Source organism: Neodiprion virginianus, chromosome 2, assembly GCF_021901495.1.
Source record: "Neodiprion virginianus isolate iyNeoVirg1 chromosome 2, iyNeoVirg1.1, whole genome shotgun sequence".
NCBI classification, from domain to species: domain Eukaryota; kingdom Metazoa; phylum Arthropoda; class Insecta; order Hymenoptera; family Diprionidae; genus Neodiprion; species Neodiprion virginianus.
The window spans coordinates 13,900,683-13,927,931 of record NC_060878.1 but is presented as its reverse complement, the minus strand read 5'-3'; the positions used below and the strand labels follow the sequence as shown (position 1 = coordinate 13,927,931).

Below are 27,249 nucleotides of genomic sequence, written 5' to 3'. Positions count from 1 at the left end.
AAAAACGTATGTACAGATTCGTTACAGTAAAAAATATTCCACATATTCCATTTTACATAAACCTATCCAGGCGATGTGCTTTATAGTCGCAATTTCAGCTGCTGTTCCCCTTAACGCTCTAAAGTACAATCTCAGGGAAAATTTAACGGAGAGGAATATCGATGATGGAAAATGGGCTATACGTGATAATAAACCATGCAGTACTAAAAATTAAGACATTGGACCTCTATTTGTGGTTTAGTTTCACTTTGAATTTTTGCAAAAATGTAAACGAGTTACCATTAGTTTATTTTCGCGATTTTTGGCACTCGACAAAATTCTTGTCACAGAATCGATTTCTGAGAGCCTTTCCTGAATAATAGTAGGCCTTCAGTAATTAAAAAAAAAAAAAAATAAGAAAAATAAGAAAAAAAAATAAAAGAAGTCTAGAACGTAGTGGGATTAACAGTTTCAAAAAATACAATATTTTTTCGATTTTCGATTGTAACTTTCCAACCATTGATCCTAGCGATTTAGTAACGGCGCCTCATTTTTTTTCTCGGGCAAAATTACTAGGTGTTGAAATTAACTTCTCACTTTTTCTAGCCCATCCTGAAAAGCCTTTTGAATTGGAATACGTACCGATCACCTTGTAATTTTCAACTGCTGACAATTAAACATTCGAAATACTGTATGAACTAGTGGAGTGGGAAACATTACCTCCAAAACAGATGTATAAATGATGGCCTCTGATAAGGAGCATACTTGATACTGCATTTTTTCACGTTCCAGCCGAAAAGAAGCGCCTCTGAAGTCGTGAAAATAATTTTATCATGCTCTTAGTGAATGTGCAGTGACTCATAAGACTCAGCACTTCAAAACCACTATACCTATAATCATATATAATTATATAGTCTAATTTAAAATATTTCTTAGACGGGCCACAAAAGCAAGAACTTAATTTGTACATCTAATACTTTGATATAGTATATGAAACGATTGATTTGAGGGCCTTTTAGGATGAAAAAAAATGTGTCTAAACTGTGGCAAAAATTAAAAAGTTAGAAAGAATGGAAATAGCATTTTCATTGTATTTATAGGTAGTTAATCCTGCGATGTTTTTGTTGTTTTCGGAGCTTTTGAAATTCTAATCAACGCATTCCGCGTACCCATACGTAACCATGAAAACAAACTCTAGTTGGGAACGATTTTGTTCTGAAATCATGACAAATCGTTTGACGTCTCACATCGACTGACAACGCAATACGATATACTAAAGCAGTTGATACGTAGCGGATTACTGGAAGAAAAATTAGTTTACACGGTAGTTTAGTTTTATCAGAGGCCGTATCGCGCGACGTGCACACGGAAAAAAAATACTCTAATAGATTTACATGCGTGACGTTAATTATATTGACTGAGTTTGTTTGGAGTGAAAATTACAGAGATTGTACTAAAAATTATTCGTCACTTACACGCAAAAATTATATTTACGGATGTTCTTTCAACTTTTAACTTTTAATGCAAAAAAAAAAAATATTTTATTCGCATAATTACTGTCACGCAGGTAAATTAACAAATTTTTTTTATTTTCCATAATCGATTATTCTACGATGCGGATGGCGGAACTCTTTCTGCCCGCCAAAAATACTATACGAATGTCTGAAAGTACTACAGTTATAAATGCGTCAACAGTAGTTAGGAGATCATTATATTTTTCAAGTTCAACTACGTAATCTGAGCGAACGAATGAATGTAATTTATAAAATAACGTACACGAGGAGAGCCTCGGATTTAGGCTAAGCCGGGGGAAAAATTCGCGATGTTTTCGTTTCACGATAACCGGAAGCAATCTCACACTGCCTCATTTAGCGTTTTACTTATGGTGTCGGCGTGGCGTCGACGACGATGGAGATATGACGAAATCAATATGATGTAGCGAACACCTAAACAAACATCCGTAAAGTGACTTCCTTTCAGCTTTTGCGTCCCAATTTCTGCCACTAGCTTGCAAAAGAAATGAAATGCGTAGTTTGATTTATAACAAAAATTCAGGTTCATAACAACAGGATAAAACTATACCAAGAAAACGATTGCCAGTAATTTATACAAATTTCTTTTAATAACTAACTCACGACCGGTATAAAATTCTATAAATCGATAAGACATTGAAACACACAGCGCACCATTATTTCAAGTTTTATATTTACAGAAAGTAGGATATATCACGTGTTATATCCAGGGTAAGAATAGGTCAGTTACAGAATAAATTATTTAATACGACGAGAAAGGTATAAATAAAATTGGAACTTAAATTAAGTGATATGTCGAGAGATTAAAGCTGCTCTTTGAACCCCCCTCGGTCGCCAAATGGCTTGTGAGTACGTGTATATGTAATAAGGTATGTGAATAAAGACATTTGAGGTGCTACAGAGAGTTGGGAGTAGCCGTGTGTTCGCCAACTCTCTCCGAGTACTTATTCCGTGAAAAAGTACGTTTGTTCGTGTGAAAGAGATCCTGGATGAGCCGGCAAAGCATCCGATAAACGTCTACGCCCGAGTATATCTTTATGTGTTTTAAATCATCGGAACTTGACATACAAACGCTTTCATCAGACAGTCTGTAAACTCGGTTAATCGTTACTATGGCCTATAAATATATAAATAAGAGTATAACGTGTGCTATATATATATATAAGCATTTCTTGATCGACAAAGTTTGTATATATCGATTATAATTAATTATTTAAATTAGGCATATATGACCGCGGTCAATGCAATTATTTATATCCAATTCGCATTCTTAGAATGTTCGTTCATAACTGGTAATTAGTTCGATTCCTCTTCCGACTATGAACTTATCGTTCGCCTTTAAGGGATCGTGATTTAAACGTCAAAACCGGTGGGCTAATTATCGACACCGACACGGATAATTAATTAAACTGATATCTTCAAGCGGTGGAACGTACATTCATCCAGTATCTCGACAGCCATTTTCCGGCATCGTAAACTGGTTTCGTCACCATGCGCGTTAACTAATTTCCACCGCATGCACTAGATAATGACTCGACGATTTCGTCGTGCGCATCCAATTCCGCTAGAACTGAAGAATCTGGTTTATCCATTCTCGGAATTCTGAAATCCTCGTGTAGACACCCGGCTGATTTGGCTCGGCACATCCGATTCCCCAGCTTATCACACCTGCGAGGATCCATCGCTTGTCCCTAGGCCTTTGAATCACTAGTGGTCCTCCGCTATCGCCCTGAAACCGAATCATTTTCACTTGACATCTTTGTTTTTTCCGTCGGGATGAAAAGTCTTTTATAACAATAAGGTAACGTTACCTCGCAGGAATCGAAGCCTCCTTTCCTCCATCCGGCACAAATGAATATTTTCGGTATGTGTTCGATGTAACCAGCACTTCTGTACATTCCTTCGCAAACAGTGTTGTTAATCACAGGCACTGAAACTTCTTGCAAAACTGACGGAAGTGGCCCATCTGTAACAAATAAGGGGAATTTCTATTTTTTCAAACAAACTGTTGTTTTTTTTTTTTTATCATCTTATTTATAAGTAGATAGTAATTTGAAAAAATATAGCTGTACGAAAATTTTACAGTCGATATGTCACCAGAAAAATAGTTTAAATCCTTAGCCGGCTGTAAAAGTTTCACCGCTTGCGCCCCAATCGCGGAAAAATAGACTGTTTTAATTTTAATGAAACGTGGAACCTAAGGATTTTTTGGTCGCTGATTATGAATTTGAGGTACAAACTCAGAAATTAAAAATGCCGGATCCAATATGGTGAATTAAAATTCAAAATTGCTGTAACTCTAGTGAAACTCGGGATCCGGGGGTCTATGACGTCTCTGATTACGAATCTGTGCTCAAAATTCATAAATTCAAAATGGCGGATTCAATATGGCACACCAAAATGCAAAAATGTACTTGATTCGCATGAAAATGAACCGAATGATAATAATTTGAGCAAAGTACGTTTCCGGGTTATCAATTTGATGGGAGGACTTAGAATTCCAAGAGCGCCTTTTTTAAAGTTGAATTTAAGCGGCATTCTTCAACGAGGATGTCTTTCAAGTGAGAGCAAAAGGAAACATGTCTCTGCTAGTCGAAACACCCTACTGCATACAGCGTAAGGAAAAGCTTAGCCTCACCCTGCGGAAGTGACAAACAGGCAGACTACGCAGCTAATTATAGTATAAATCTTACCTATACCTTCATATAGTCGCCCCCAGCCAGTGACGTGTGCCATGAGTCCAACGTAGTTTGCGTCATCGTCAGGCAAACAAATGGGAACAGTGTTCGGCTGGAATGGTAACAGAGGTTCGTAGAAGCGCAGAAGAGCGAGGTCATACTCGAAAGTACGAGGGTCGAACTGTGGGTGGCTTGCGACAATCTGCACCCGTCGTTCCTGGAAGCCGTAGGGTTCATCTTCGCTTTCCAGGTCATGCTCACCCAGCCGGAGCAATAAATCGCTCGGAGCTACACTGCAATCAATCAAGGATATCCACGATAGAATAACGACATTGCACTCACTGCTATTGCTATGGATGGATAATTGCTGCCGCCTGACCGTGGCAGTATTGTCTAATTGCACGTTCTCTTCATTGTTCTTTACTGCGCAAAGAAGATAAGGAAATGGAAGAAGGAGAAGAAAATTAAGCACTCACTTCTCGACGCAGTGAGCCGCTGTTATAGCCCAGTTCTCATTCAGTAAGGCTGCTCCGCATTTGTGCAAATAGGTTGACGTTCGCCACTGTCTCAATGATATCTGTAAAACCGAGAGTAGGTAATTAGTTCCGTAACCCCTGTGCAGATTGTTTGTGGCTTTACTGCTCGTTTATTCATGAACTTGAGAATACCAGTATGCCAAATTACGACCGAATGGCCATTAGGCTTCAGATGGCTGAATGAAAATTGAATGAAATCAACGGCAATTGATTGTTCGTCAATTTCGTTTCATTTTAAGACTTTGCAATCAGTCCCGCTTTGAGTCGAGATTAAATTTCTCTTGGGTTGATTATAGAACTGACAATGAGTAATCAGTAAATAATAATATATGGAAATTTTATGCCGTGCAAATTTCAACGGTATAAGTAGATTGAACTGAATGATTTTTGTTCACCTGCCAGGGCCATTTTCCGAAGGAGCTCTTGGCGCCGCCAACGATCCTTGACTCTGGGAAGAACCGTCTGCCGCATACTGCAAGAACAAGCATTGTTGTATTCATTGTCTTTAAAATATCGGCGTTTCTCAGGCCAGTCTCCATACTAAAAAGCAGGCTGTACACTAAGATTGCGAACGGATGAACTGGTCGATCGCGTTCTGTGTTTCCCACGTATCGAAGAAACCAGATAGACAAAGTTACTCCTCAGCTGCCTTTCCCGTGTATTCATGAGTCTCTCACAACGTCGACCGAATTATAATTGCGGAACTATTAAACTATCAGCGAATTGCTAATACCGTGCAGGATGGCGAATCTTGGGAGCAATACTTTTGTCCAGATTTCACGGAGTATGGGCTGCTTGAACTGTCAGGCCCAACTTTGAGCGAAGAACTACGGCTGGTTCATAATCGAGAACTGAGATCAAGGTACGCCAGTCGAGTTCAGCGGGGAATGACCTTGGTCTAAGGACAATAGCTGCTGAGGATTCTCTTTTTGTAAACTTTCAAAAAAGTTTCTACTCTTCCCGTCTCCGTTTACGAAATAAACGTAATTTAATACCAATGCTACGTGTGTACGCTAATTACACGTCGATATGACCTTCCAGGGCCCTGTGACCTCTGGTTAGTTCGGCATGAAATTATTCCAAGCAACGATGACGGTGTTTTTCGCGTTGGACTCAAATTACCTTGCTTGTAGTCGGACATGTTCAATTCTACCGTCGGTACATAGTTGTCGGTTGTTGAGGGTGTCGTAGCGACGGTCGGCAGAGAAGGTCTTGTCGGTGATCGCTGCGTTGTGGAAGTTGGCACTGTCGTTGGCTTATCTGAAAATCACGTTACGGTGAGTACGTTTCCTGGTAGATTCAAGATCTACTGGTCCGACTTCTTACAAGTTCACTACCCGTCAACGAAATTCAGTTAGAACCAGGCTATAGAGAATAATCAGATAATGTTTACCTCGTGCGGTAATTATTTCGGACATAGTTGCAGAATTATACCTTTCAAATGGTTAGAACTTTCAACTTATAATAATATATTTTCAATTTCCTAGACTCGAGCTCAATGTATTCCGCTAGCCAGAAATTTAGGTCTTTTTTCTTTTTTTTTTTTTTGCCAACAGGGTAAAAATTCTTTCCAATAATACCAACTGATGCCACTCATTCATTTGCCAAGCGTTTATCTGTTCCAGGCTGTCAAATTTTTACTCTCAGATACAACGGCGATAATATTTCGAAGTCGAGTTTTCACATGTTATGTACGTATCAGTTGCACGGGAACTACGTCATCTTTTGTTTAACTAAATAATGATGTACGATAGACAAGTTTAGAAAAATTTCTTTGCATCAGACTATCGTACCGAATAACGTCTTATCTTTGTCGTAAGTTCAATACCGTACCAGTAACGGGAGACGACGTCATTGGCTTTGGAGTTGGTCTCGCAGTTGGTTTATCTTCAATTTCTGGAGGATCACTCGGCGCTGGAGACTGGATCAGTATCCAACCGTCCGGTGTCGTAATTGGCGTCCATTCGGTATTTGTTGGTTCTGAATATTGTTCAGAAAGATAATTGTGAAGTGCACCAGTATACGAGAACTACTTGTGATGATACGAAAGGGAATGACGCATGTACATCGCAGTTGTATTCAAAATAAACACGAGTGTTGACACGGAGGTTTGAATGGCACCAGTATAAGTTACATAATTGTTAGAATAGCATATTCCAGTGAAGGGAATTAATCTACTGCACGAATTGTTATTACCGAATGCTGGGAGCATAAATAAGAGGTAAAGCGAGGAAAACAAGTGACAAACGGAGGGGGATTTACGGTATATGTATATAGCGATGCCAAGAGGAACCGTTACAACGCCCCAGTGGGACGGAATCTCGCCTTGGCTTAACTTAAACTCAGCACGAAAGTCTTCAATATTCCACATACACCATTATACCGTATTCGTAATACATGCATGTGTGACTTCCTGACCAAGTTATTTGGTTGATCAATAACCTCGATAAATTTGAAGGAAGAGAACAACGGGTAGGTTAAATGACAAATTTAATCACCTATTGGATTCTTACTTATCAACACTTCCTATTTAAGCAATGACATATACTGACGGGAAGAAGTACTCGAAAGATTTTTTACTTCTAAACTCAACCGTAGGTTTTCAAGTGTTCCTCAATTATCCTGAACTCAGATCTGAGAATAATTCAGAGTTGTAGGTCTAAACCCTGCAAGAATAATTCATTTCGCTCTTGTACGTTTTCATACTTCAGAAATGATAATTAGACCACGCACTACGACTTTATCGATTAATATCTGTGCTATGTAGTTAACCTTTGCGTGGGTGGAGGAGAAATGATTCCTGTCATCAGTTGAGTGTGGGTTGAGATTTTTTGAAATCAAATCTGCAATTACTTAACTGTAAAGTAGGTTGACCACGAGGATCGTACACGGAAACACACATCCTACTTGCTTTCCGCTAGCGAATAATTTAACCGAGCAGCAACTTCGCTATGTTTTCGGTGTTCCAACGTAACGCAACGTACATATCTTTCATATTGGGCCTTCAATCGGTGACTGCATTACGAATATCATACTAGGAACTTGTCGTGGATGATTTTTTTGGGGGGAAGATGAAATTACTATTATTAGTAAAACAATACAGTACGTAACATACCTTCTAGTTCCGTTACAGCGGTTGGAATCACTGGGGATCTGGTAGTAGTATCGTCCGAGTTTGACATCCAAGTCACCAGACCCGGCGAATAGCTGGTGGTCTCCACCTTGTTGGTGTTGAGGTCTAGAACTTGATTCGTTGTATCTTCTGAGAAAATGACATCGTTGATCAATGAGAAAATACCAGCCGTGTCCGAAGGAGCCACCGTCGTCAGTGTTGGTCTCGGTCGAGATGAAGAAGCAATGGGTCTCTTGGTTGTGGTAGTGGTAGTGGTGGTGGTAGAGGTAGTAGTGACGATAGTCGGGGCTGGCTTTTGTACCGGAGCTTTAGTTATTGGAAATTCAGGTATTTGGGTGGTTGGTTTTGGTCTTGGCCTAGTCGAGGGTGGTTTAGGAGACGTAGTCGCTGGTTTACTTGAACCTCCACCGACTGTGGAAGACACTGTAGATGATGCTGGTTTAGTGGATGGCGTCGTCGGCCGCTTGTTGACGCCTATCGTGGTTGCCGCTGTCGGCCTACCCTGCACTGCTACCGTCGGCCGCTTCCCTGGTGTAGTCGGCTTTTGACCACCAACAGGAATGCCCACCGTCGCCGGCACAGTGGCGGTAACATTTTTTATTCCTAATACCGTCGGTGGTCTGCTAGCGACAGTGACACTCACTCCGGAAGCCACTGGTCGCTTAGTGACCGGCGTCTTCGGAGTCGTCGATGTTGTGGTAACTCTTTTAGCCGGTGTACTGGCAGGTCGCTTCGTGGTCGTTGAAGTCGGTCTTCTGACAGGCGTCGGTCTGGTCGGCCTAGTTGTTGTCGTCGTTGTGGTAGCGTTTCGAGGAGGGAACCTAGTCGCACTGACAGTAGACCTCTGAGTTGTAGTCAAAATTGGTTTTACTGTCGTAGTCCTCGTATCAATCGGCGTCAACCCCCCATTCTGTGGTTTATAGACTGATGGTTTGATGGTTGTGTTTGTACCAATTTTCGTACTGTTTGAAGTAGTTGGCTTCTGGTTGGGTTTCACAGAAGAAATTGGTCTATTGCTAGAAGGACGTGGTTTCGAATGAGTTGTTGCTGGTGCAACTGTCGTTATTTTCTGAGGATACTTTGTAGTCGGCCTTTTGGTTGGACTATTTTCAACCGTTTGGAAGGTGGATAAGCTTACGGACTCAGTTGTGGAGTCTGGGACTGGCTTTCGTGTATATTTGTTAGTTGGTCTTGAAGTAAATTTGACTGGTTCTGAGACTGGTGCGTGCGTTGTTGCCACGGGCAATTTGTCGGCAATTTTCACAGGTTTCTCGGTGATAACCGGAGTCTGTGTTGTCGTAACCGGAGCCTCAGTAATTCTGGTAGGCGTCTGAGACGGTTTTGGTGAGTATTCTGGTATGTTATTATTGTCTATGGACTCGTGATTGGTAAGATAGGAATTAATCGAGCTGTCGTCGATCGTATTGTCTTGAGGAAAGATTTCCGGTTCTTTATTGATCTTACAGCAGCTTCCGAAATAGAAACGGTCAATGCAAGTTCCCAAATGCGTTCCATTTGCTTTTGCACACGTAAACGCAAACATGCATACTCCTTGTTCTCCACTTCTCCTTGAAACACACGGTAAGTGCCTGATGTGTCTGCCCGCACCTGTAATCAAGGAAATTTCACATTACAGGCATATCCTCTTAATGATCTATATAGATCAGCAACTGAACACGATACAAATACATTCAACTCCAGCTTTATATCACGTTACTTGGAAGACAAGACCCGGCGGTCGACTTGGCTTATTGACTTCCGCGACTTGCGGACGGCCCGCACCTACATAACTGTGCATTTATATGCAATGCAAAGTACACGAACTCAACGCATTCAGGTCACTTATTCCGAAACGATCTGGTTCGTTTTTGTCACTGTTACTTGTATGCATTGCAGTCTGAAATTTTTAAATCTGAGATTCACTTCTTCAAAGTGAATTTAACGTTACCGAACGTAATGATCCGTCGGAGTGAAATGACTTCCAAATTATGTGACGATTGTCATATGGAAGATTTACGTTACAACACGAAGACCTTGACCCCCAACGTGGTTCTAAGAAGCGGTCAAGCAGGTACATAAAAATTCTGGTAATGCCCAACGCGTAACCAGATACTGAATTGGTGTCAGGCAAGGCACAGCATTAAGGTACCGTTAACTTTGAATGTGTGAGTTTGATGCCCGGCAGAAAGTAGGCCACAGTCATCGCCTAGCGCCGAGCAATTCTGGTGTACGTGTATATTATTTTTTTGTCGGAATCTCCGTGCATTCCTCTTCACCTTCATCATGTACTGGACCAAACGCAGCAAGCAGGTGAAAGATAGATGGGAGTAAATAGGCAAGAACAGGAAAGAAGAAATCCGAGAAGACCGGGACTGCATCCTGCCTCCAGTCGGACTTTTATTACAGCATTTTTCTCTAGCCACTTTGATGTTTCATTTACAATGTATTCGCTGTTCCATTAGCTTGAAAAGCGAACGACTAAATTACGTGGCAATAAATTTAAAATTGCCAACTACGATTTATAGTTACAGTTAAAATTTGGATCCGGATTCATTGTACGCTTCACAAAGTCAGTTTCTTCGTGTTATGTTTAGCTATACGTACAACAGGGAGGAACGATAAAAAATTAAGAATAAGACAGTTGTGGATGGTTGCAAAATAGCGAGTTCAAGACTAGACTGAGAACTATAATTATATTTTAGTCAATCACTGCAATTGCACTTAGAAAAATATCCGCAGAATAAAGTACTGCTTACTGAAAGTTTCAAATATTGTCATGCCAAACGATCCGATGAGATTTTGAGATTAAGCTTAGCCTTAACATTAACCTCGGCACAAGATGATGAGACGAGCGAGTTAATGGCAAGCTTATATCAGCTCGTTGGTTGTGTAACCGTGTCTACAATATCCGGCGGGCTTTGCTTGAGAAAAAAATATCTCCTTATCTAATCAAGTTTTTTCTTTCTCCGTTTCTCACCTGCTGCTGCGCTCTGATGTAATATTTACCGCTAGCAAACTCTCTGTTAATCGGCGTCTCGTCACTTACAACCAAAACTTTTAACAACGATATTTGGATTCCGTCAGAATGGAAATCGATTTTTTTTTCTCTACTTATTAGAGGGCCATACGAAATTCTGGATTAGGTATCGCTTTATTAAATCCTCTGACAAAATGAAAATAATTAAAGAGAAATTTCATTTCAGTCAAGCTGATTTGAATACGCAATCTCGAATACAATAGTGCAAGGTCAGTAGCACGCGAGACGATCGGGTTTGACGAGTGTCCCAAAAGTTCTGTGTACTTGGAATTAAAATGTGTGCCGGGGCGGAAGTGCGAGCGTTATACGTGACTCAGTGCGAGGAAAGAAAGTAGTGATGTCAGCGCAAAACGGAGGACATGTTGTATCCGTAAGTTTGTAACGATTTCAAACAAATGAACATTACTTCGGGAAAGTGACACCCGTGAATTTGTGCGACACCCAAGAGTAGCATTCAAATTATCAGCATGATGAGAAGTCGAGTACCAAATTCGATGAGATCGGGGAATCAATTTCTTACATACGTGTATCACACGTTTCGGAATGTACCCACTGACCCACTTCGAGAACTGACCAGTCCGCCCACGTTGACGGGCTGACCGCAGGCATAGGGTCAATGCCAGGCACCATCCTAGGTAAGCGACCAACCGTTCCGTTAACCCTAGACTAGCGCCCAGCGATCAACTCGTCAAACCATGTGAAGAACCACCTGAATTCCTTTTACCCCACCAACGATGCTTATAATACCGCAACTATCAGATACCCCGTTTATACCAGTATTTTATTCATCAAGTTTCGCAAATTCAATAAAATAACGGTGCGAACGGTTGAGATACTTTTTTTTCATCCGAATGCTAAATTCGTATCGCGAAACGAACGGTAGAGCGAACGTACATCTGGAAGAAAAAACTCCTACTTTTACTCTCACGATCGAGTAACATTAACTCCATGCATCATATATTCAGCTCTCTGATGTATGAGCTATCTATCCAATCGTTTAAAAAATTCACTCTTCGTTGAAAACCGATCATGCATAATTTCAGTCCAATTCAATCACAGGATCAGTCCCATTATGAGCAAATCATGTACGTAAAATTTTCTAACAAATTAAATGCAAACTAGCTATCGTAAGTGTGTTGGTGTTCATCTGGATAAATTCCGGTGAAAATTTTATGTACAAAAAATGGAATGAACCTAAAGTAGAGAGTGTCTGTACCTAACTTCCGGAATCTGTGTACCAATTAAGAAATAATATGACAATTTACATGTCTGAAATAGTGCGAGAAATGCGAAATAAGTCATAATTATACCATTGGAAAACAACATTTTAGCATGCACTGATACGTGTCTTCCTGATAGCCGGGAGGAATTTTTCACTGCCGGTCATCGATGACTAATCTCCAGCCTCGATGTCTTGCGGCTTACGGGTCCCGCAACTTCGCTTTGATATTTTGGCAACGTTTCACCGATGATATGACCCAGGAAGACCGCACGTGGGTGTGGCTTGTCGCAACTCACAGCTGATGTCAAGGTAGTTCGAAAGGCGCGTGGGTATTCCGCGGGTCAAAAAGTGGGTCATGTTCTTTTCGTTAGGAGCGGTAAAAATTCGAACGGCAAGAAACAGAATGCCAAACATGAGTAGTGTGAATGTAGTATTGTCCGCGTGTAACGTATACGTATGATATACTTGCCTCCAGGAAGAAATTGCGGCATGAACACGGGACTTCCAATAGTCAGGACAACAACATTGCACAATAGCAGAAGTGTTGCTCGAAACTTCGTGATTTCCGTCATCTGAAACAAATCGATATAACGGAGATTCGTTAATTAGAGTAGCGACGAAAGTCGATACATCCGTACATGAACTGATTATTTCTTTTTGACAATCGCCAACACGGTTTGGCAATGATTTAAATACTATCGTTTCTGCTTGGCAATTCAACCGATACACGATCTCGATGTCACATTTTTCATCTTCAACCGTACACGTGTTCCGAATGAAAAGTTTCCATTGGGACAAACTATCGAAGAGTTCAAATTGAGCCGTTCGCAGTTGGGTGAGACTTGGTTAAAAGCGGTTGGGATTTTTGTTACATGACACAACGGATAAAACAGCTAATTTAGGTTGTAGTATTATTCATGGTCCGGATGTGAAAGTGATTCTGCACGCGTAGCCAAGTCATTGAAGAGATTTTTTGACTCACTCCGGAGATTCGAGGTAGAATCATGTGTTTTTATGCAAATGAACGACGAACTCTCGCTCTGCAGATGTCAAGTAAAATTTAAGGAAATGACTGTTGAAAACTGATATCAGCTAGAAATTGACTAGTTATCATAGATTTTGTAGAGTTCAACAAGATCGTTATACCACCACCTGTGATTTTATCGCGTCAAAATGTACCACTATACGTCTGCACCTGCGGCAATGGGAACGTTCTCACCGGGTTTTACTTAGGACGAGAAGGGTCATCCACCTTTCATGCAAACCGGGATAATCGCATTTCTTTAACTAGCAACCAAAGCAAGGCCTTGAAACCGCGGCGTGTGAACCTCTCTTTCGATTCCATCATTGTTCATTCCGCCAAGGGAAGCATCGCAGGCTTTCATAATCGCGTGCGGCGGAAGAAATCGAAATTAACTATACCCACATGCGATATCATCGTACTCGGGTTTCGGTATTACATTTTTACATTCAAGGAAGCTTTGCTCGAGGCGAGTCTCGAGGTTGCCAACCCACGGGGTCAAACTTTGGCTCAGGAAACGCGTTGGTTCTGTTAAGAATTCCGGTTATCTGACACGCAAAACCAGCTGTCCCGTGTTAGCAACGCGTCGTTACCAACCTCGACAAGATTTGTAGCTTATACGTCAGGACAATCTAGTAGCTGCTGTTTCCAGTTAGATATGTGCAGTAATTTTAGGGAGTTACGTTCAGAAATTAGGAAGTGACGATACGGACGTCATACTCTTGGTTGAAAATTAAAAAAATATTGACCAAGTACGTTCATGGATTGCTGGTCTGAAGAAAGCCACGACCAGTAGTAGGCACTCGAAAGTTTTTTTTCTTCATTTCGAACCGAGTCAACGAGGGCAGATGTAATCAGCTAAACTATGAACGCTTATATATTTCCAGAATTATAACGCGTACGCAGTACGATGGATAAGCAGCAGCTGATTGTAACGGTGCCTTTTTATCCCCAGTCACGTGAAAAAGAATGACTAAAACGTTGCCGTTATCGTGAAAAGTTGGAACCAAGTTTCCGTCTGTCTTGCCAGTTGGACTACGGTCAACAGTTGAGAAGTACTGTTAGGATTACAAAAAAACTTAACGTCCATATCGCTGGCCCAGGTGTCAAAAGTCCGTGCCGCATCTACATTAGACTCTAATCGGTAATTGGGTGCAATTGCGGTGAACCGGATTAAAATTTACGGAGAACTTCGTTAGCACAGTTTTCGAGTTGTGATATTTTCCAAGTATTTTACTTGGAGTCGAAGGATGTGTTTCGGCAAGTTATATTTTCTGAGAAACGGAACGTGACGCGTTGTCGCGAGGAGTAATATGGATCTGTGAAAGTCGAATTGATTGCGGTTGAATGTACCGCTATTCATATAGCCGACATACGGGTTTCCGAGCAAATTGAGCTACGCTTGGTTAAGCATAGTTTCAACGTACTTCTGACACACTAACTCCAGAGATCAACAAAATCTTGAATAGATAATCTGCCGGTTAGTCGAGAGCCATGCGAATAATGTTTGTCTGCAGCCACTGGATAAGCATCTGCATTACAACTCAACTGAACTGCTTTCGAGCCACAGATTCACAACTATTCCAAGTCAATTTCTAGCGTGTTTTTGTACCAAATGTACAAGTCAAACGAGCTTTACACCATTTTAAAATCCAGCAAAAAAACAGATAGTTCTTACCTTTTTGGTTCTGAACAGCACACTGCTGTCAAGGTTGAGCCTCGAATGAATTTGTTTCGAAACGAAATACCGAAAATTACTTCACGTTCTTAAACATATTGTAGGATAATTGCGAAGACAATTTGAAACCGCGTTTCTTTCACACACATCCTCGTTCGTCGACTACACGCCTCGTTCGATGCGAAAAACTATCGCGATCAGTATTTGAATCAGTTGGCAATACAACGAACAAATACTGCGGTCAGTACAAGATGATTACGCGTCAAGTTTATTCCCCCTTTCTCTTCCCCGAATACATAATCTAATTCGAAAAAAAGATTCGCACGATCTTTTCACACGTGGTAAATCATACCGTGCCATAAAATAAACACACACATACAGGTACCCCGAGTGTGTTTGAATTTAACTTGTTTGTTTACCCGTTCGGAAAGTTTGTTCATTTATTATTTATATATTATGTCATATGCGTGCCGGCGGTAAACTCGGGTGCCCAAAGCGGTTGAGAAATTTGGCAGGAGACAGTCAGGTCATGTTCGTAGGATTAAGGGATGCCCGACCGTCCGTGGGGCAGGTATGTTGGTACGGATGGCAGTCTGTTGGCGGTTCCTTCAGACTGACTCGCTTGCACCTTGATGCTCCGTAGCGACGTCCTTCGAAGACGGGGAGCTACTTATGAAAACCCGCCGTGCGGCCCGTTTGCGTCGATCCAATAGCCCCCCTAGGCACCGGCCTCACTGCTCACAAACCGACTAGTGTTCAGCAAGAGACCGCTGCTATTTCAAGGTGGCCTTAGTGCCTCGTGCTGCCCCGCGGACTCTAGAACCTGACGGGGTAGTGGCAATGACCGTTCTCTGGGCCCCCACTGGTCCCCACTTCCACGACCTCCTGTCTTCCTCCGGCACAGTCTTTTCGTCTTTTCTGCCTTCGTGAGCTGATACCGCGAGCATTTCAGCAAGCGGAGAAGAGAGGAAGAGAAAGAGTGAGAGAGGGCCGATTAGGCTGGAGAACAAAGAAAAACTTTTGGCATTTTACGACAATGTGTGCTCTTCTTACCTGATGTTTCCTTATTCGTTTCTCAAGACAGATAATATTAACGATAAGGAACGATTGGTCAGTGCGCTTTTGAAATTCTTTATGTTTTCGGGTGTCCGACTTTGGACGTAATCCGTCACGCTACCACCTCTACACGACCAGCTAGAGAACCTGCAAATTCTCCCGAGAACAACAGTTACTCTTAAGGTCAATAGCAAAATAGTTCCAACTCTGCCTCATCTCCGACAAAGAGATCGAATTCAGCCTTGAAAACCCTGAGTACCTTGCCGACTAGACGTTAAAAGTCTGTCCGCGTGTTGTTGTAACATTTATTGATAATAGCATGAGTCATGGGTTTCACATCTCAACTATCAACTGTACAACACGGGGCATCTGCAGTAACGGCGGTAGCTGGAGATAACAAGGATGAAGAACTACCGCGAAACTGTACGTATTACCAGGTGAAAGGCTATCGAATTCCGATAAAATGGACGAAGAGCTCTGCGAGTAACTTTCGCATCTGCAGCGGGTAAGGTTGTCTACCTCCAGCAGATGAGCACTGTTACCTTCCTTAATTAGGAAGTCCGGTTATCCTCCCTGTCTCCGTTGCAAACATGCCCCCTGGGATCTGGTGATGCGTGAATAAACTTACGCGTACCTACACCGAACAAATCTATTATAAAAATAAACTACTCGTGTGGCAATTTTGTTTTAATATAGTTTTACTGAAGGAAAGCACGTTGTTCCAATATCCATAGTATACGTATGTATGGAACTATATAACTACGGCACGGTCAAAAAGACAAAAGTTTATTGTGAAATTCGGTATAAACATGCCTACCATTTATTTCTGAAAAAAGCTTCAAATTGATCCCCTCGATACACAGAGAAAAAACAGCGTGGGCAGAAATTGGACAAATTTACAGGGGTATCATAAATATTTTATGTGACAGAACCTTTGATCTTTCATATCTTGTTTCAATTCAATCGTTCAATGCGCATTACTCGATTAGTCGACACGTAGAATATCAGAGAAGTTGTAATAAAAAAAATTGAACTTTAAAATTAGATCGCTATTTTTGGTTCAAAGATTAGCAAGCCTTTTATCAAACGACAGTATCCATCAAATTTAACGTGTAGGTAAGTACGAACGAGTGATGGAAGAAAAAATCAGATGTGATGAAAGAAATCTCTTCACGCATCATTGAATTTCCTATGGGAATTATGGATATTTGTATACGCTGGCTATACGCATGTCGAGTGTATCCAGTCAGCCTTAACAACGAACATCAAACACTGTATGATCGATAAAAAATATAATAATAAATTAATCGCGGGTTAACCGTTTGCTCGTGTTTGACGACCGATTAGTTCTCAATTAAAATGTCCACCCTCGCACCCCGGCGACCTCCTGATCCTCGAGTGCTACGCAAACGAAGTGAACCTGCCTGCCTACACGACAGACAACACAGATAATGCCGTCCGACATATGCTCTAGTCTGCAGGTCACCCTTTTAACCACCCGCTTGATACAGAAGCGAGATGGTCAACCAATCAACGGATTCAGGTACTAAGCTCGTCGGTGAAGCCATAAATTCTATTGCTTGATCATCGAGGGAACCATTCGTTTGCACAATGCTCGCCTGAATTCGACAATGCGACAAAACGAGGAATTGTATGCTTGCAATTAGAAACTGGAAATCAACCGAGAGCAGAAATAGGTAAGTTGGCCTTGAACTTAGCTGCAACGAATCGGAAGCCAGGTAAAAATGTCACGTATGTATGCCGTATACGATATTGCCAGTGGGTGCTGAAATGACGCGGCGATAACAACGTGCAATAATGTCGTAAAATAAAATAAAGTAAAATTAACCGTCCTTATCTTAATTCGCCTACGTGCAAGGGATTACTTCGATGATAGTTACAAGCAATCGTACGAAAAAACTACGTTACATAGCGTATGGTTTCAGTGCGAAGTAGCTCACAAATATTGATGGTGCTTACATATCTAGATACTAATTATCCCCATCTCAATTTCAAATATTGGAAAGACTGGAATTGGAAGCCATTTCTGCAGCTCAAAGGATCATGGCAAGAGCCAATCGGCGGATTTGCGAAACCTTCAAGTCGATGCCAACTTCTGGTGACGTAGCAATTTTTTGTAAGTTGCTATACAAGTATCCGATCCACTGTAGTAGATGGTATGGTTTGAGATGGACATTAGAGTGCTTCGAAAAATTTTAATCTTGATGCGATTTTGAAGAATAAAATATCGACTCTTGTCATTCTTCACTGGCAATGACCATCGAGCAGCTGCGACTAGTTTCTCACTTACCTTTATGACATACACCAAGGTGTTACGTAACTAGTGCATCACTGAGGTTGAGTTCACGAACGATACGGTTGTTATTTGAGGACGGAAAAGTTAATACGACCTGAGAGTATATAGATATGATTTTGACAGTGTCAATTCACGTCGATATATTTTTTATACCTGTATATTTATTGCGATACTTTTATTGGCGTATCCATTTAAGCTCAGATCATCCTGAGATCAAATCCGAAATCCTTAAACACCGGATATACAAATCGATTCTCGTGTATAGTTTGACATCATGAAATATTTGTAAACCAGGATACCCAATCAGGACTTTAAAGGCAGATACATGCACAATCCATATGACGCTGATCATTAACCTGACAATTAAGCGAAATAACAGTGAGGAAACAAACGCGGATCGTCGTAGAGAAAAAGCCCCCCGGTCTGGTCGTACGCCCGTTTATAGGCGATAGTTTATTCGCTGGCTCCAGGGGATGGACTCGTTGTGATTGGCCTGCGCAGAAAGGGGTTGCGTAAACGAGCCCGCGTATATATGGAGGGATCCCGCCAGAATCTGCCTTAAGCTCATCTACAACGGTGACATCAGGAACAGGGGAGCTTGCAGGCACACCGATCAACTATTCGACTGCGAAACTTTGACTAGACGCTGATCGACCGGACCAGGTATCACCGTTGATCAAACTCGTGCATCGCATTCCGGCTAACTGAAAACTTCTTGTGAACCTGTGAACCAGTGAACCTGAAAAAGCTGTCTTGGTGAGTAGCCGGTGAAACAATACTCCTTTCCACTGGATCATTCATCCCACAGAGCGAAAGCTTTGCACACAGCAATTGCCATCATCCCTAACAACTTTCGGAATCCAATATTAACATGAGGTTGAAGTTTGTGGCCTGAATCTAACGATGCGTTTTCAGAAGCAATCGTCATTTTGCGACCGTAGGGTTGACCGAAATTCAGTAAACCGTAATTAGGCAAACGCAAGTCCTTCGAACTCATAATACAATGACAAAATAGTGATTTTCGTTTTAACATTTAGTTACGATCACGTTACTAACTGGAATGTGAAAGCATCACAAATTTCACACTATAATGTATCTTTTATTGGGGCTGCAGGCAAAGAAAATAATGACGATTCTGTTGTGACATAATCGTTTCCACTCTATCTCTTATTTTGTAACGTGTTGCTCATTTACGTCCTCACGTCCACAGCTCATTGTAATCAGTAGGAAAGCTGGTGACATTTTTCAGCGATTATTTTTTCAAGGACCATTTTTTGCGAGAATGTTGTGGGACGCACTTGTAAGTGTCATCACTAACGATTATCCCTGATAGTGGTATGAAAGGGAGGCCCCCAAATTTATAATAAAAAAAAATTAAAAATCGTAAACGCAATTATTATTTGTTCAAGTCTGTAACTTTTGTTTATTGTTTGTCCGGTATTAAATAACATTTGCAGATTGATTGGTCGGTTATAAATTGACCCAACCGTGTCGTGTGAATGGTCGAATTTTTATTATTTTTTCAAGCTTCAATTTTTAATGTGTTATTATGGCAACAATTTCAATTGATCGTTTCGACCAGCGGAAAATAATACAAAAAATTGCAGCCTTGAAAAAATTATAATTGTGTTCACTATTTTTTTGCGAATCCCTCAACATTCTCAGAAAAAATAAGCCTTGAAAAAGTAATAATCCCTGGAAAATGTTACCAGCTCTCGGACTATATTCTCGCAGTGTTTCAATTTTTGAACGCATAACTACACTAATACCTATATATCGGGAGTCTCTGGTGAAAGTGATGACTCCGAGCCACACGGTCACTGCTAGCGCCAATTAACGTACCCGGTTTAAACGCGTAGTTAAATCGAATGGTGTGTCTGATAATGTAATGACAGTATAATAACTAGATTACTAGGTGAAATTCATCTTCAAATTACTGTATTACCTGATCAATTCATCTCGAAGAACCAATTACACTTGAAGACAAGAGTGCGAATGGAATTGTATGATACAAAGTGATTACGTGGAATCTACGTGAAATGTATATTTTTCAATGGTATTGTTACAATCGTCAAGCTCAATACTACTTTCAAGTAAGACATTGACCCCGCTTTACAAATATCGATGATATTGACGGCCACGGTAGAATTCTATACCTGCTTGTCAGATACATTCCAATACAAACTTTGATTATATCGTTCTACACAAGCGATAATTCAGTCGGTTGGTTCACCACCCTATACCACGGCTACGGGAATGTTATTTAGATGAACTTTTATTAAGGTGGCAGTTTTGGCAGCCTAATTCGTCTGCATTAGAACAATTGGAACATTAACACAATAGAGTCTGCACAACCGTGAAGCAACGCGAAGGGGCACATTTTAATTATAGTTCATCTTATCTGCATCGTACGACAGACGACAACATATTTCGAGTCGAGTGGGAATTTGACAAGACGTTTGCTAAATAGCAATCGCACATAATCCGGAAACGTTAGTCATTGCAATTTGTGTGGAATCTGGAACGATGATCTGTTCACAAAAAAATGAGGTCAGTTCTCAATAATTTAGGGTGTACTTTCGTTGCGAGAAGGGCGCAATCTCACGGTGATCGTAAGAAACACAGAAGCTGCACCGTGCGCTTTTGCAATATAGCAATGCAGCGCGAAAGTCGGTAAACCGCTTCAGTCAATAACGTCGATTTACTTGCATGCCTGCAATTCCCGAAGAGAAACTAGTTACAAAATGGAAATTAGATATTTGTTACTGTAATCAGAAAATCTAGTATGTGTTACCATTCTTTTCTTTTATGATCATTCGTAATATACTTTCTTGTAACTGTTGCGATGATTTTGATACTTGCACAATAATAGATTGATTTCTAGGCCTTGTTTACCTGAAAAAATGTAGTGAACTGGAGATATGTATTATATTTGATGTTGCATTAACCGGAAAATGTTGTATTGATAATTATAATCACACTAAATAACTTGTACCACATTTTTATTAGCCTTCCAACAATATTGAACCGGCTATTGTAACAATTTACCAAGTTTGCTATAATTTTCTAGTAATTACACCAAATGAAATATTTCTTAGTGTGGGTGACAATTAACGCTGCATAGTTACTTTGTTTGATGCGATATTTCTTGCCCTCTGAAATTTTTCTCCGAACTAATTTTGGTACCTAAACCCGCTTCTGCAACTTACCTAACAGAGTTACAACCGGCAGTCTTTGCTTCAGTTACAAAATAATGCCTCATTTCGGTTAACCTAGTATCTCTGCAAAAAAGTTGTTACCTCCAAACAAAGTTCAGCTGTAACTGCCACTAAAACTCTGCGATGGTCGATTCGACACGATTTTTCCCCATTTTCTTCTCGTTTGGTTCTCCACTTAACTAGGTCGTCTGCAATTTCACTCTATTTTATGTCATATCCGTGTAGTCATACAGGGGTTATTAAAGAGATTTGGTCAAGTATCAGCAACTCATGAAAATTAATTAATTACTTATTCTGTACGCAAAGTTACGACTAACGTACAAAAGTGACGGCGATGCGAAACTGTACAGTCACAAAATCTATCGTATGGTTTGAAAATTTCGTATTCTGGGACCAGATTCAACAAATGTTGCTTACAAAATATTTATTAACTCAGTTTTTGCTCGAGTCTACTTAACCTGCGCGATCGCCATAGCTTGTTGCACAGGTTTTTTTTTAGCTTTTAATTATTCTCTCTACGTATTTACGATTATCCATATCACGTTACACTGCAGTCTAATGAGTCATGACAATTTTGAGCCGAATAAACTCTGAGGCAGCAAATTTATCGGTTTTGATGTTAACTGGTGAAGTCCCTCATTCCACTTGTCGCATGCAGGTACAGAAATGAATGATAGAAGACAAATTGACGTTATCTCAATTTCGCATAAGTATAGGCACCCACGCCATGACAACCCTGCAGTAGGAAAGTTGAAAAACGCAAAATAACAAATGCGTTCACGGAATTTGAATGTTCAGATAATGATTGAATCGTTCATTGTTGTATTATCAATGCTACGACGTTTTATTGGCTTCAATAAACCGCAACGTTTATTTATAAAGGATTCCGAAGAATAAATTCAGCAACTCTCTATGCCACGTTATCGGCGTACTCGAAATTCCCTATCAGCGATGTTGATCAGCTCTAGGGCCATAGAGAAAGTTCTCCTTAAGACTTGGCGTTAGTTTGAGAGAATAATCTGATGTAAGCCCAACAGGCGATATGTGTAAACGATAATAACGGAGTAAAATCCGCAATCTAAATCGGAACGATAATGATATATTGTCCGCTCGTGCAGTTCGGCGGCGGCTGTAACTTTCCGCATAGTTTTCTCGGATTTAGATCTAGTCTCGTAAGATAAACGTTCCTGTGAGGCCAATATATCAGAAGTACGAAATCTCTGCGGTATCGAAAGTTAGTCACCAGTGCTTCCGACGAAAAGTTCGACGAACGTCGTTCATATTACACATATGTATAGATATTCGGACAAGCGTATGATTTTAACGCCGGATTTGATTGTAATTGCGTCTCCTGAAACTACTTTCTTCGTCTTAAATTAAATCATATTAGCCAAGTAAATTAGTCAATAAACTATAAGATGCGTGTATTTTTTTTCCACTCACAACACATAATATCCTCTTATATTCACTCACAAAAACAGAATTAGAACACTCCATATATAAAAAAAAGACTTACTTGTAACTGGTGATTGATTCTATTTATTACAGTCTGAATAGGCCGTTAAAAATTAATAATGTAACTTCAACTGCGCATAATTCGAAACCACAGTAATTAAATTTAATGGAATTTGACCTCGAATTGCGAATTAAGCTGTGTCAGATGCTGATTAAAAAAAAAATGATCGATGTGCATCCGATACATTTGATTTAATCGGCAGCGTTACGAGCCCAACAGACGCAAGCGATGTTTGTTTAGTCACGTATGAAAAGGGTTCTTGCTACGAATAGAAAGACATACCTATTGCAAAAAAATATGTTACAAACGATCCACTTGTTCTATCAAATTGAACCTAACTTAATTTAATGTTAAATTCAAACTGAAAACGAGCTGAATTGTGGCAAGTTAACTGCGTTATATCGATATGTAAAGTTTAAATGGTAACTCACGGTGACACATTTTTTTCCAGTCTACATAAAATGTACAGAGCGAGATAATTTCCAGAGTTTAATTATAGTGTTTAACTGTATTTCTTGTATTTATTTGAATTTGCTCTGATGCTGATCAGAGTGTGACTTGGGATTGATTAAACCTGGAACAATACATCAAAGGTGTACCGTTTTATCTTAAGCGATCATTAGGCCGAAGATTGATAGAGCGCGGAAGACGGAACGTGCGAATATGTGATGAGTAATTCGCTAGTAAACCTGTACACTTGCGGAAAAATACGTCAAATGATAATCTTAACCTTCAAGATAGTATCTTTTTGGGGGATAAGGAGACAGTCAAAAGCTTATCGTTTCGTCGCAATATGAGATCATTGATATTAAAATTCAGTGACAATTCCGTCGTTAATACACAAAAGATGCTAGAACTTTCTCGAAAACAATTTACACCACGCCCACCAGTAAAATGAATAAACAGTCTTGAGGAAATCATGCTATTTAACTCGGTCAGTCACACATTTTTCAACTCAATGTTTTGGCCGGAATTTTGTTACTCGCAGGTTTTTTCGCTCATCACGAATCTAAACTCAGAATTTAATAATTTATAAATCCAAGACGGCGGATCCAATATGGCGAATGTAAAATCGAAAAACCTATCAAAATTCGATGATTATGGTCGAAATTTGTTATTCGAGGGTTTTTGGGATTATAAGAAGTATCAAAGATCATTTGAAGTTGTAAACTGTGGCGAGGCTAGAACGCTGAGCATCCCACTATGATTGAAAGAGTTAAACGAAATAGCATATTCTTATACACGCTTGATTCATATATTATACTAACAAAACTTGAAACGCGTAACTAGGTACTTTTCATTGACCATTAACTACGGTCAATATGACCGTATTGACACATTTAATTCTAACATATGACAGACCTTTCGTGGTATAAGAATCAAACGTTGAGCTTGCATCGAGACTGAAATGAACTTTGGTGAAATGAATCGACTAATAAATGATAGCGTCTTACCTCGGAGGCGTTTACTTGGAATAGACAATGTTGCCAGACAATGAGCGAGATTTTCATTTAATGCTTACTTACACCGCGAAGGTCGTATCACGTGAGTTCATTTGGTAGGTGAGTCGCTCTGGGGCGGGTGCTAGTCTTACCGAAGACACGTATTCCAACTGGAAGGTAGAACGTACTCTGGGGATCTGAAATACCAAATAATTCACAGTTTCCTATTATACTGGTAAGCCCATCGGGGTGTTTAAATGGATTAAACACCCCCAGCGTTACCTACAATTCTGCTATTCATAAACTTGAAATTGGAATCAAGCGATCGAAATCGTAAATCTAACTGTATACTTGGCTGCGGGTGACAAACATCTGTATTAATATCTCCACCGGGCTTATTTCAATATTTTCATCAAATGATATAGTTATTTGAGGGTAAATAATCGTTAGTTTTAGCCTTGAAGAAAGTTATTAAAATTTTATCGCACCGTGTTATCGATGGCCGCTCATCCGGAAAGCGTGTGGTTTTTAATTGTTATCTTATTGTTAGTTAACGAAAGTGGATAGATTAAGATATTGACCGTGTACTCGAATTGATAATATCATTTAATACCGTATTTTCGGGGCGTGAGAAAGAGGTAGTGAAAGAAACAAGAAAAAGGGACCATAATGACATGCCAAAACCGATCGATCTGTTAGCAAGCTGACCAGTTTTGAGAAACTTCCTCCATCAACTATGGTTCTCAAGTACATAGGACACTGTGTGAAATCTGTATACACACTTTAAAACCCTTCTGACAAAGACCTCAATAACCTATCGACATTGCTTCGAAAACGGACCATTCAGCCTAGCACTGAACTACACAACCTCAGGAGCAGGGGCAGTGACTCGTAGTTTAAATTCGCAATATCGTCACTCTGCACCTTGGTACACACAAAAGAACCAATCCATCACAGACTGTACTGCCAGACTTTCTCTGGCGGCGGACCATTCGTCCGGAACTTCCGTCAGTGGATGTCTAAGGGTCAATGTTGAGGTTTTGATCGAGCCCAGGTAGTTGAATGGTGAGACAATGTGGAAGTCAGATTCGACAAAAGCGGTTACAAAAATATTTCTCGTCCCCTACCGCAAAAATATGATTTTTAAACTTATCGTTAACATGTTACACTAAAACTTAGTCTATGGTTTTATTACTCTCAGAAGATTTACCACTTATAATCGCACTGTGGTTAAATATTTACTAAACATTTCGGGGCCGTAATTAGTAGGCAATATTATACGACAGTACTGGGAATGAGAATAACAGTTTTTTGGTGTGGTTAAATGTTTGATTCTACAGAATCCATAAAATTTCAATACCTTCATCACGGGTCGTTTGAACGCGGGCTAAAACCAAAGTTCTGGGTTTTGATTTTCATGCAATAGTATTTCCTGAGGTTTAAAAATTGAGAAGATTTTTTTTTTCTAATTCTGATAACCAGCTATTTTAATTTGTGCACCAAATTCAAATTCAAATTCAAATTCAAATATTTGATTTCAAATGTTACAAAAATGATAACCAGCGGCTCAATCAGTAAAAGCATTATAGTTTGACGAATTTAACCATTTTTCTGTTCGTCTGTCGGCAAATACCAATTTTAGCCTCTGCACCCCGAACATATTTCACAAAGACTAATGGAGCTTGGATTAATTTCTATAACGCCGGCTTTGCTGGTCAATAGCCTCTGACTAATAATTCTCCCTCTGGCGTTCAAAGGTGTGTTAGATTACGAGCACGTAATAGGGTTCGCTAGGCGAGTTAACAAGCTGGGACCCTATCGAAATTTGAAATTATTGAAATACAATCACTTATTGTCTGTATGACTGACAATAACCGAATTCAATCTCATTTTATGTTTCTAGATTCGGATCAACATGGTTGAACAGAAAATGCCAGTTACATTGAGCTTACTTTCGGGCCTGCTAATACTGGTCGCCTTGTACCCACTCTCTGTCCACGGTGAGCCTGACCCAATGGCACGACCAACCAGGCCCAAAGTATTTACGAGTGCCGACGAACTACGAAGATATCTTGACCTGGTGAAGGACTATTATTCTCTGAATGGAAAGGCCAGGTTTGTATCAACTTCGGATTATCACTAATAGAAGTTAATTAAATCGTACTCAACGAATTTCCAGGACCCGTTATGATTAAAAATGTATTTTTATCGCATGTTCCCAGATACGGGAAGCGGGCGCAAATTTTTCCAGCCACCGAAAATCCATGGGACATCATGCGAGTACCTCCGTCATCGGCCGGAGGTATTGCTCTCCGGCAACAAAAATTAGAGCAAAAACTGCAACATGAGATGGAAAATCTTTCTAAGCATGGATCGCAAAAAGGAATTCAGACCGAACTGCAAGAACCACAGCAGCTTGAGCCCAGACAATTTCAACATGGCGGATCACAACTATCCTATTTATACGACGCAATGGCCAAATACTACGATGAATTACAGTAGTGACCTTATAAGGACAAAATCTGTTGTTCAATTTAAGCAAACTGTTGACATAGTTGAATTATCGAGGCTGGTCATAAATTCTGTAAATTTTACGTCCGTCTTGAAGTCACTTCCATTTCTACTAATCTAGTCTTGACTCTTTTAGAACAGAAGAAAAATCAATCTTACTTTCCTGCTTTTATGAAAGAGCTGTCTCGCTGAAATCTGTATTGAAATAATATACGTATTATAATATATACTTACTAAATAAGATGTAAAATAAACAAGATGAGCATCCGTTTCATGGTTTATTCACCAAAATCAGTTAGGACTAACTCATCTTCCATTTTTGTAACAAGTTTTAACAACGACGCCAGCCAGTAACATAATTTTACCTCAATTA

General features: G+C 40.2%; 2 protein-coding genes across 4 annotated transcripts; one reads left to right on the top strand and one right to left on the bottom strand.

Annotated features, from left to right (window-relative positions):
* Window positions 1-2,079: 2,079 nt before the first annotated feature.
* On the bottom strand, window positions 2,080-15,609 carry LOC124298974 (serine proteinase stubble). 2 transcript variants are annotated; one of them, XM_046751728.1, is made up of 10 exons: window positions 14,817-15,609; window positions 12,587-12,689; window positions 7,841-9,466; window positions 6,559-6,705; window positions 5,848-5,985; window positions 5,121-5,197; window positions 4,666-4,766; window positions 4,205-4,482; window positions 3,323-3,477; window positions 2,080-3,240 (listed from the first exon to the last, which is right to left on the bottom strand). In XM_046751728.1, exons 2-10 carry the CDS (start codon window positions 12,687-12,689, stop codon window positions 3,076-3,078), a joined length of 2,790 nt encoding a protein of 929 aa, XP_046607684.1. In that variant the 5' UTR covers window positions 14,817-15,609; the 3' UTR covers window positions 2,080-3,075. The 2 variants fall into 2 exon arrangements, with proteins under 2 accessions (XP_046607684.1, XP_046607685.1); XM_046751729.1 differs by having other exon boundaries at window positions 4,211-4,482; window positions 14,817-15,607.
* Window positions 15,610-17,904: 2,295 nt separating this feature from the next.
* LOC124298978 (uncharacterized) lies at window positions 17,905-27,143 on the top strand. Of its 2 annotated transcripts, XM_046751734.1 has the most exons (4): window positions 17,905-18,009; window positions 18,484-18,945; window positions 26,269-26,480; window positions 26,588-27,143. In XM_046751734.1, the coding sequence occupies exons 3-4, from the start codon at window positions 26,281-26,283 to the stop codon at window positions 26,865-26,867; spliced, it is 480 nt and encodes a 159-aa protein (XP_046607690.1). In that variant the 5' UTR covers window positions 17,905-18,009; window positions 18,484-18,945; window positions 26,269-26,280; the 3' UTR covers window positions 26,868-27,143. The 2 variants fall into 2 exon arrangements, with proteins under 2 accessions (XP_046607690.1, XP_046607692.1); XM_046751736.1 differs by lacking the exons at window positions 17,905-18,009; window positions 18,484-18,945 and adding an exon at window positions 24,490-24,600.
* The last annotated feature ends 106 nt before the right edge of the window (window positions 27,144-27,249 follow it).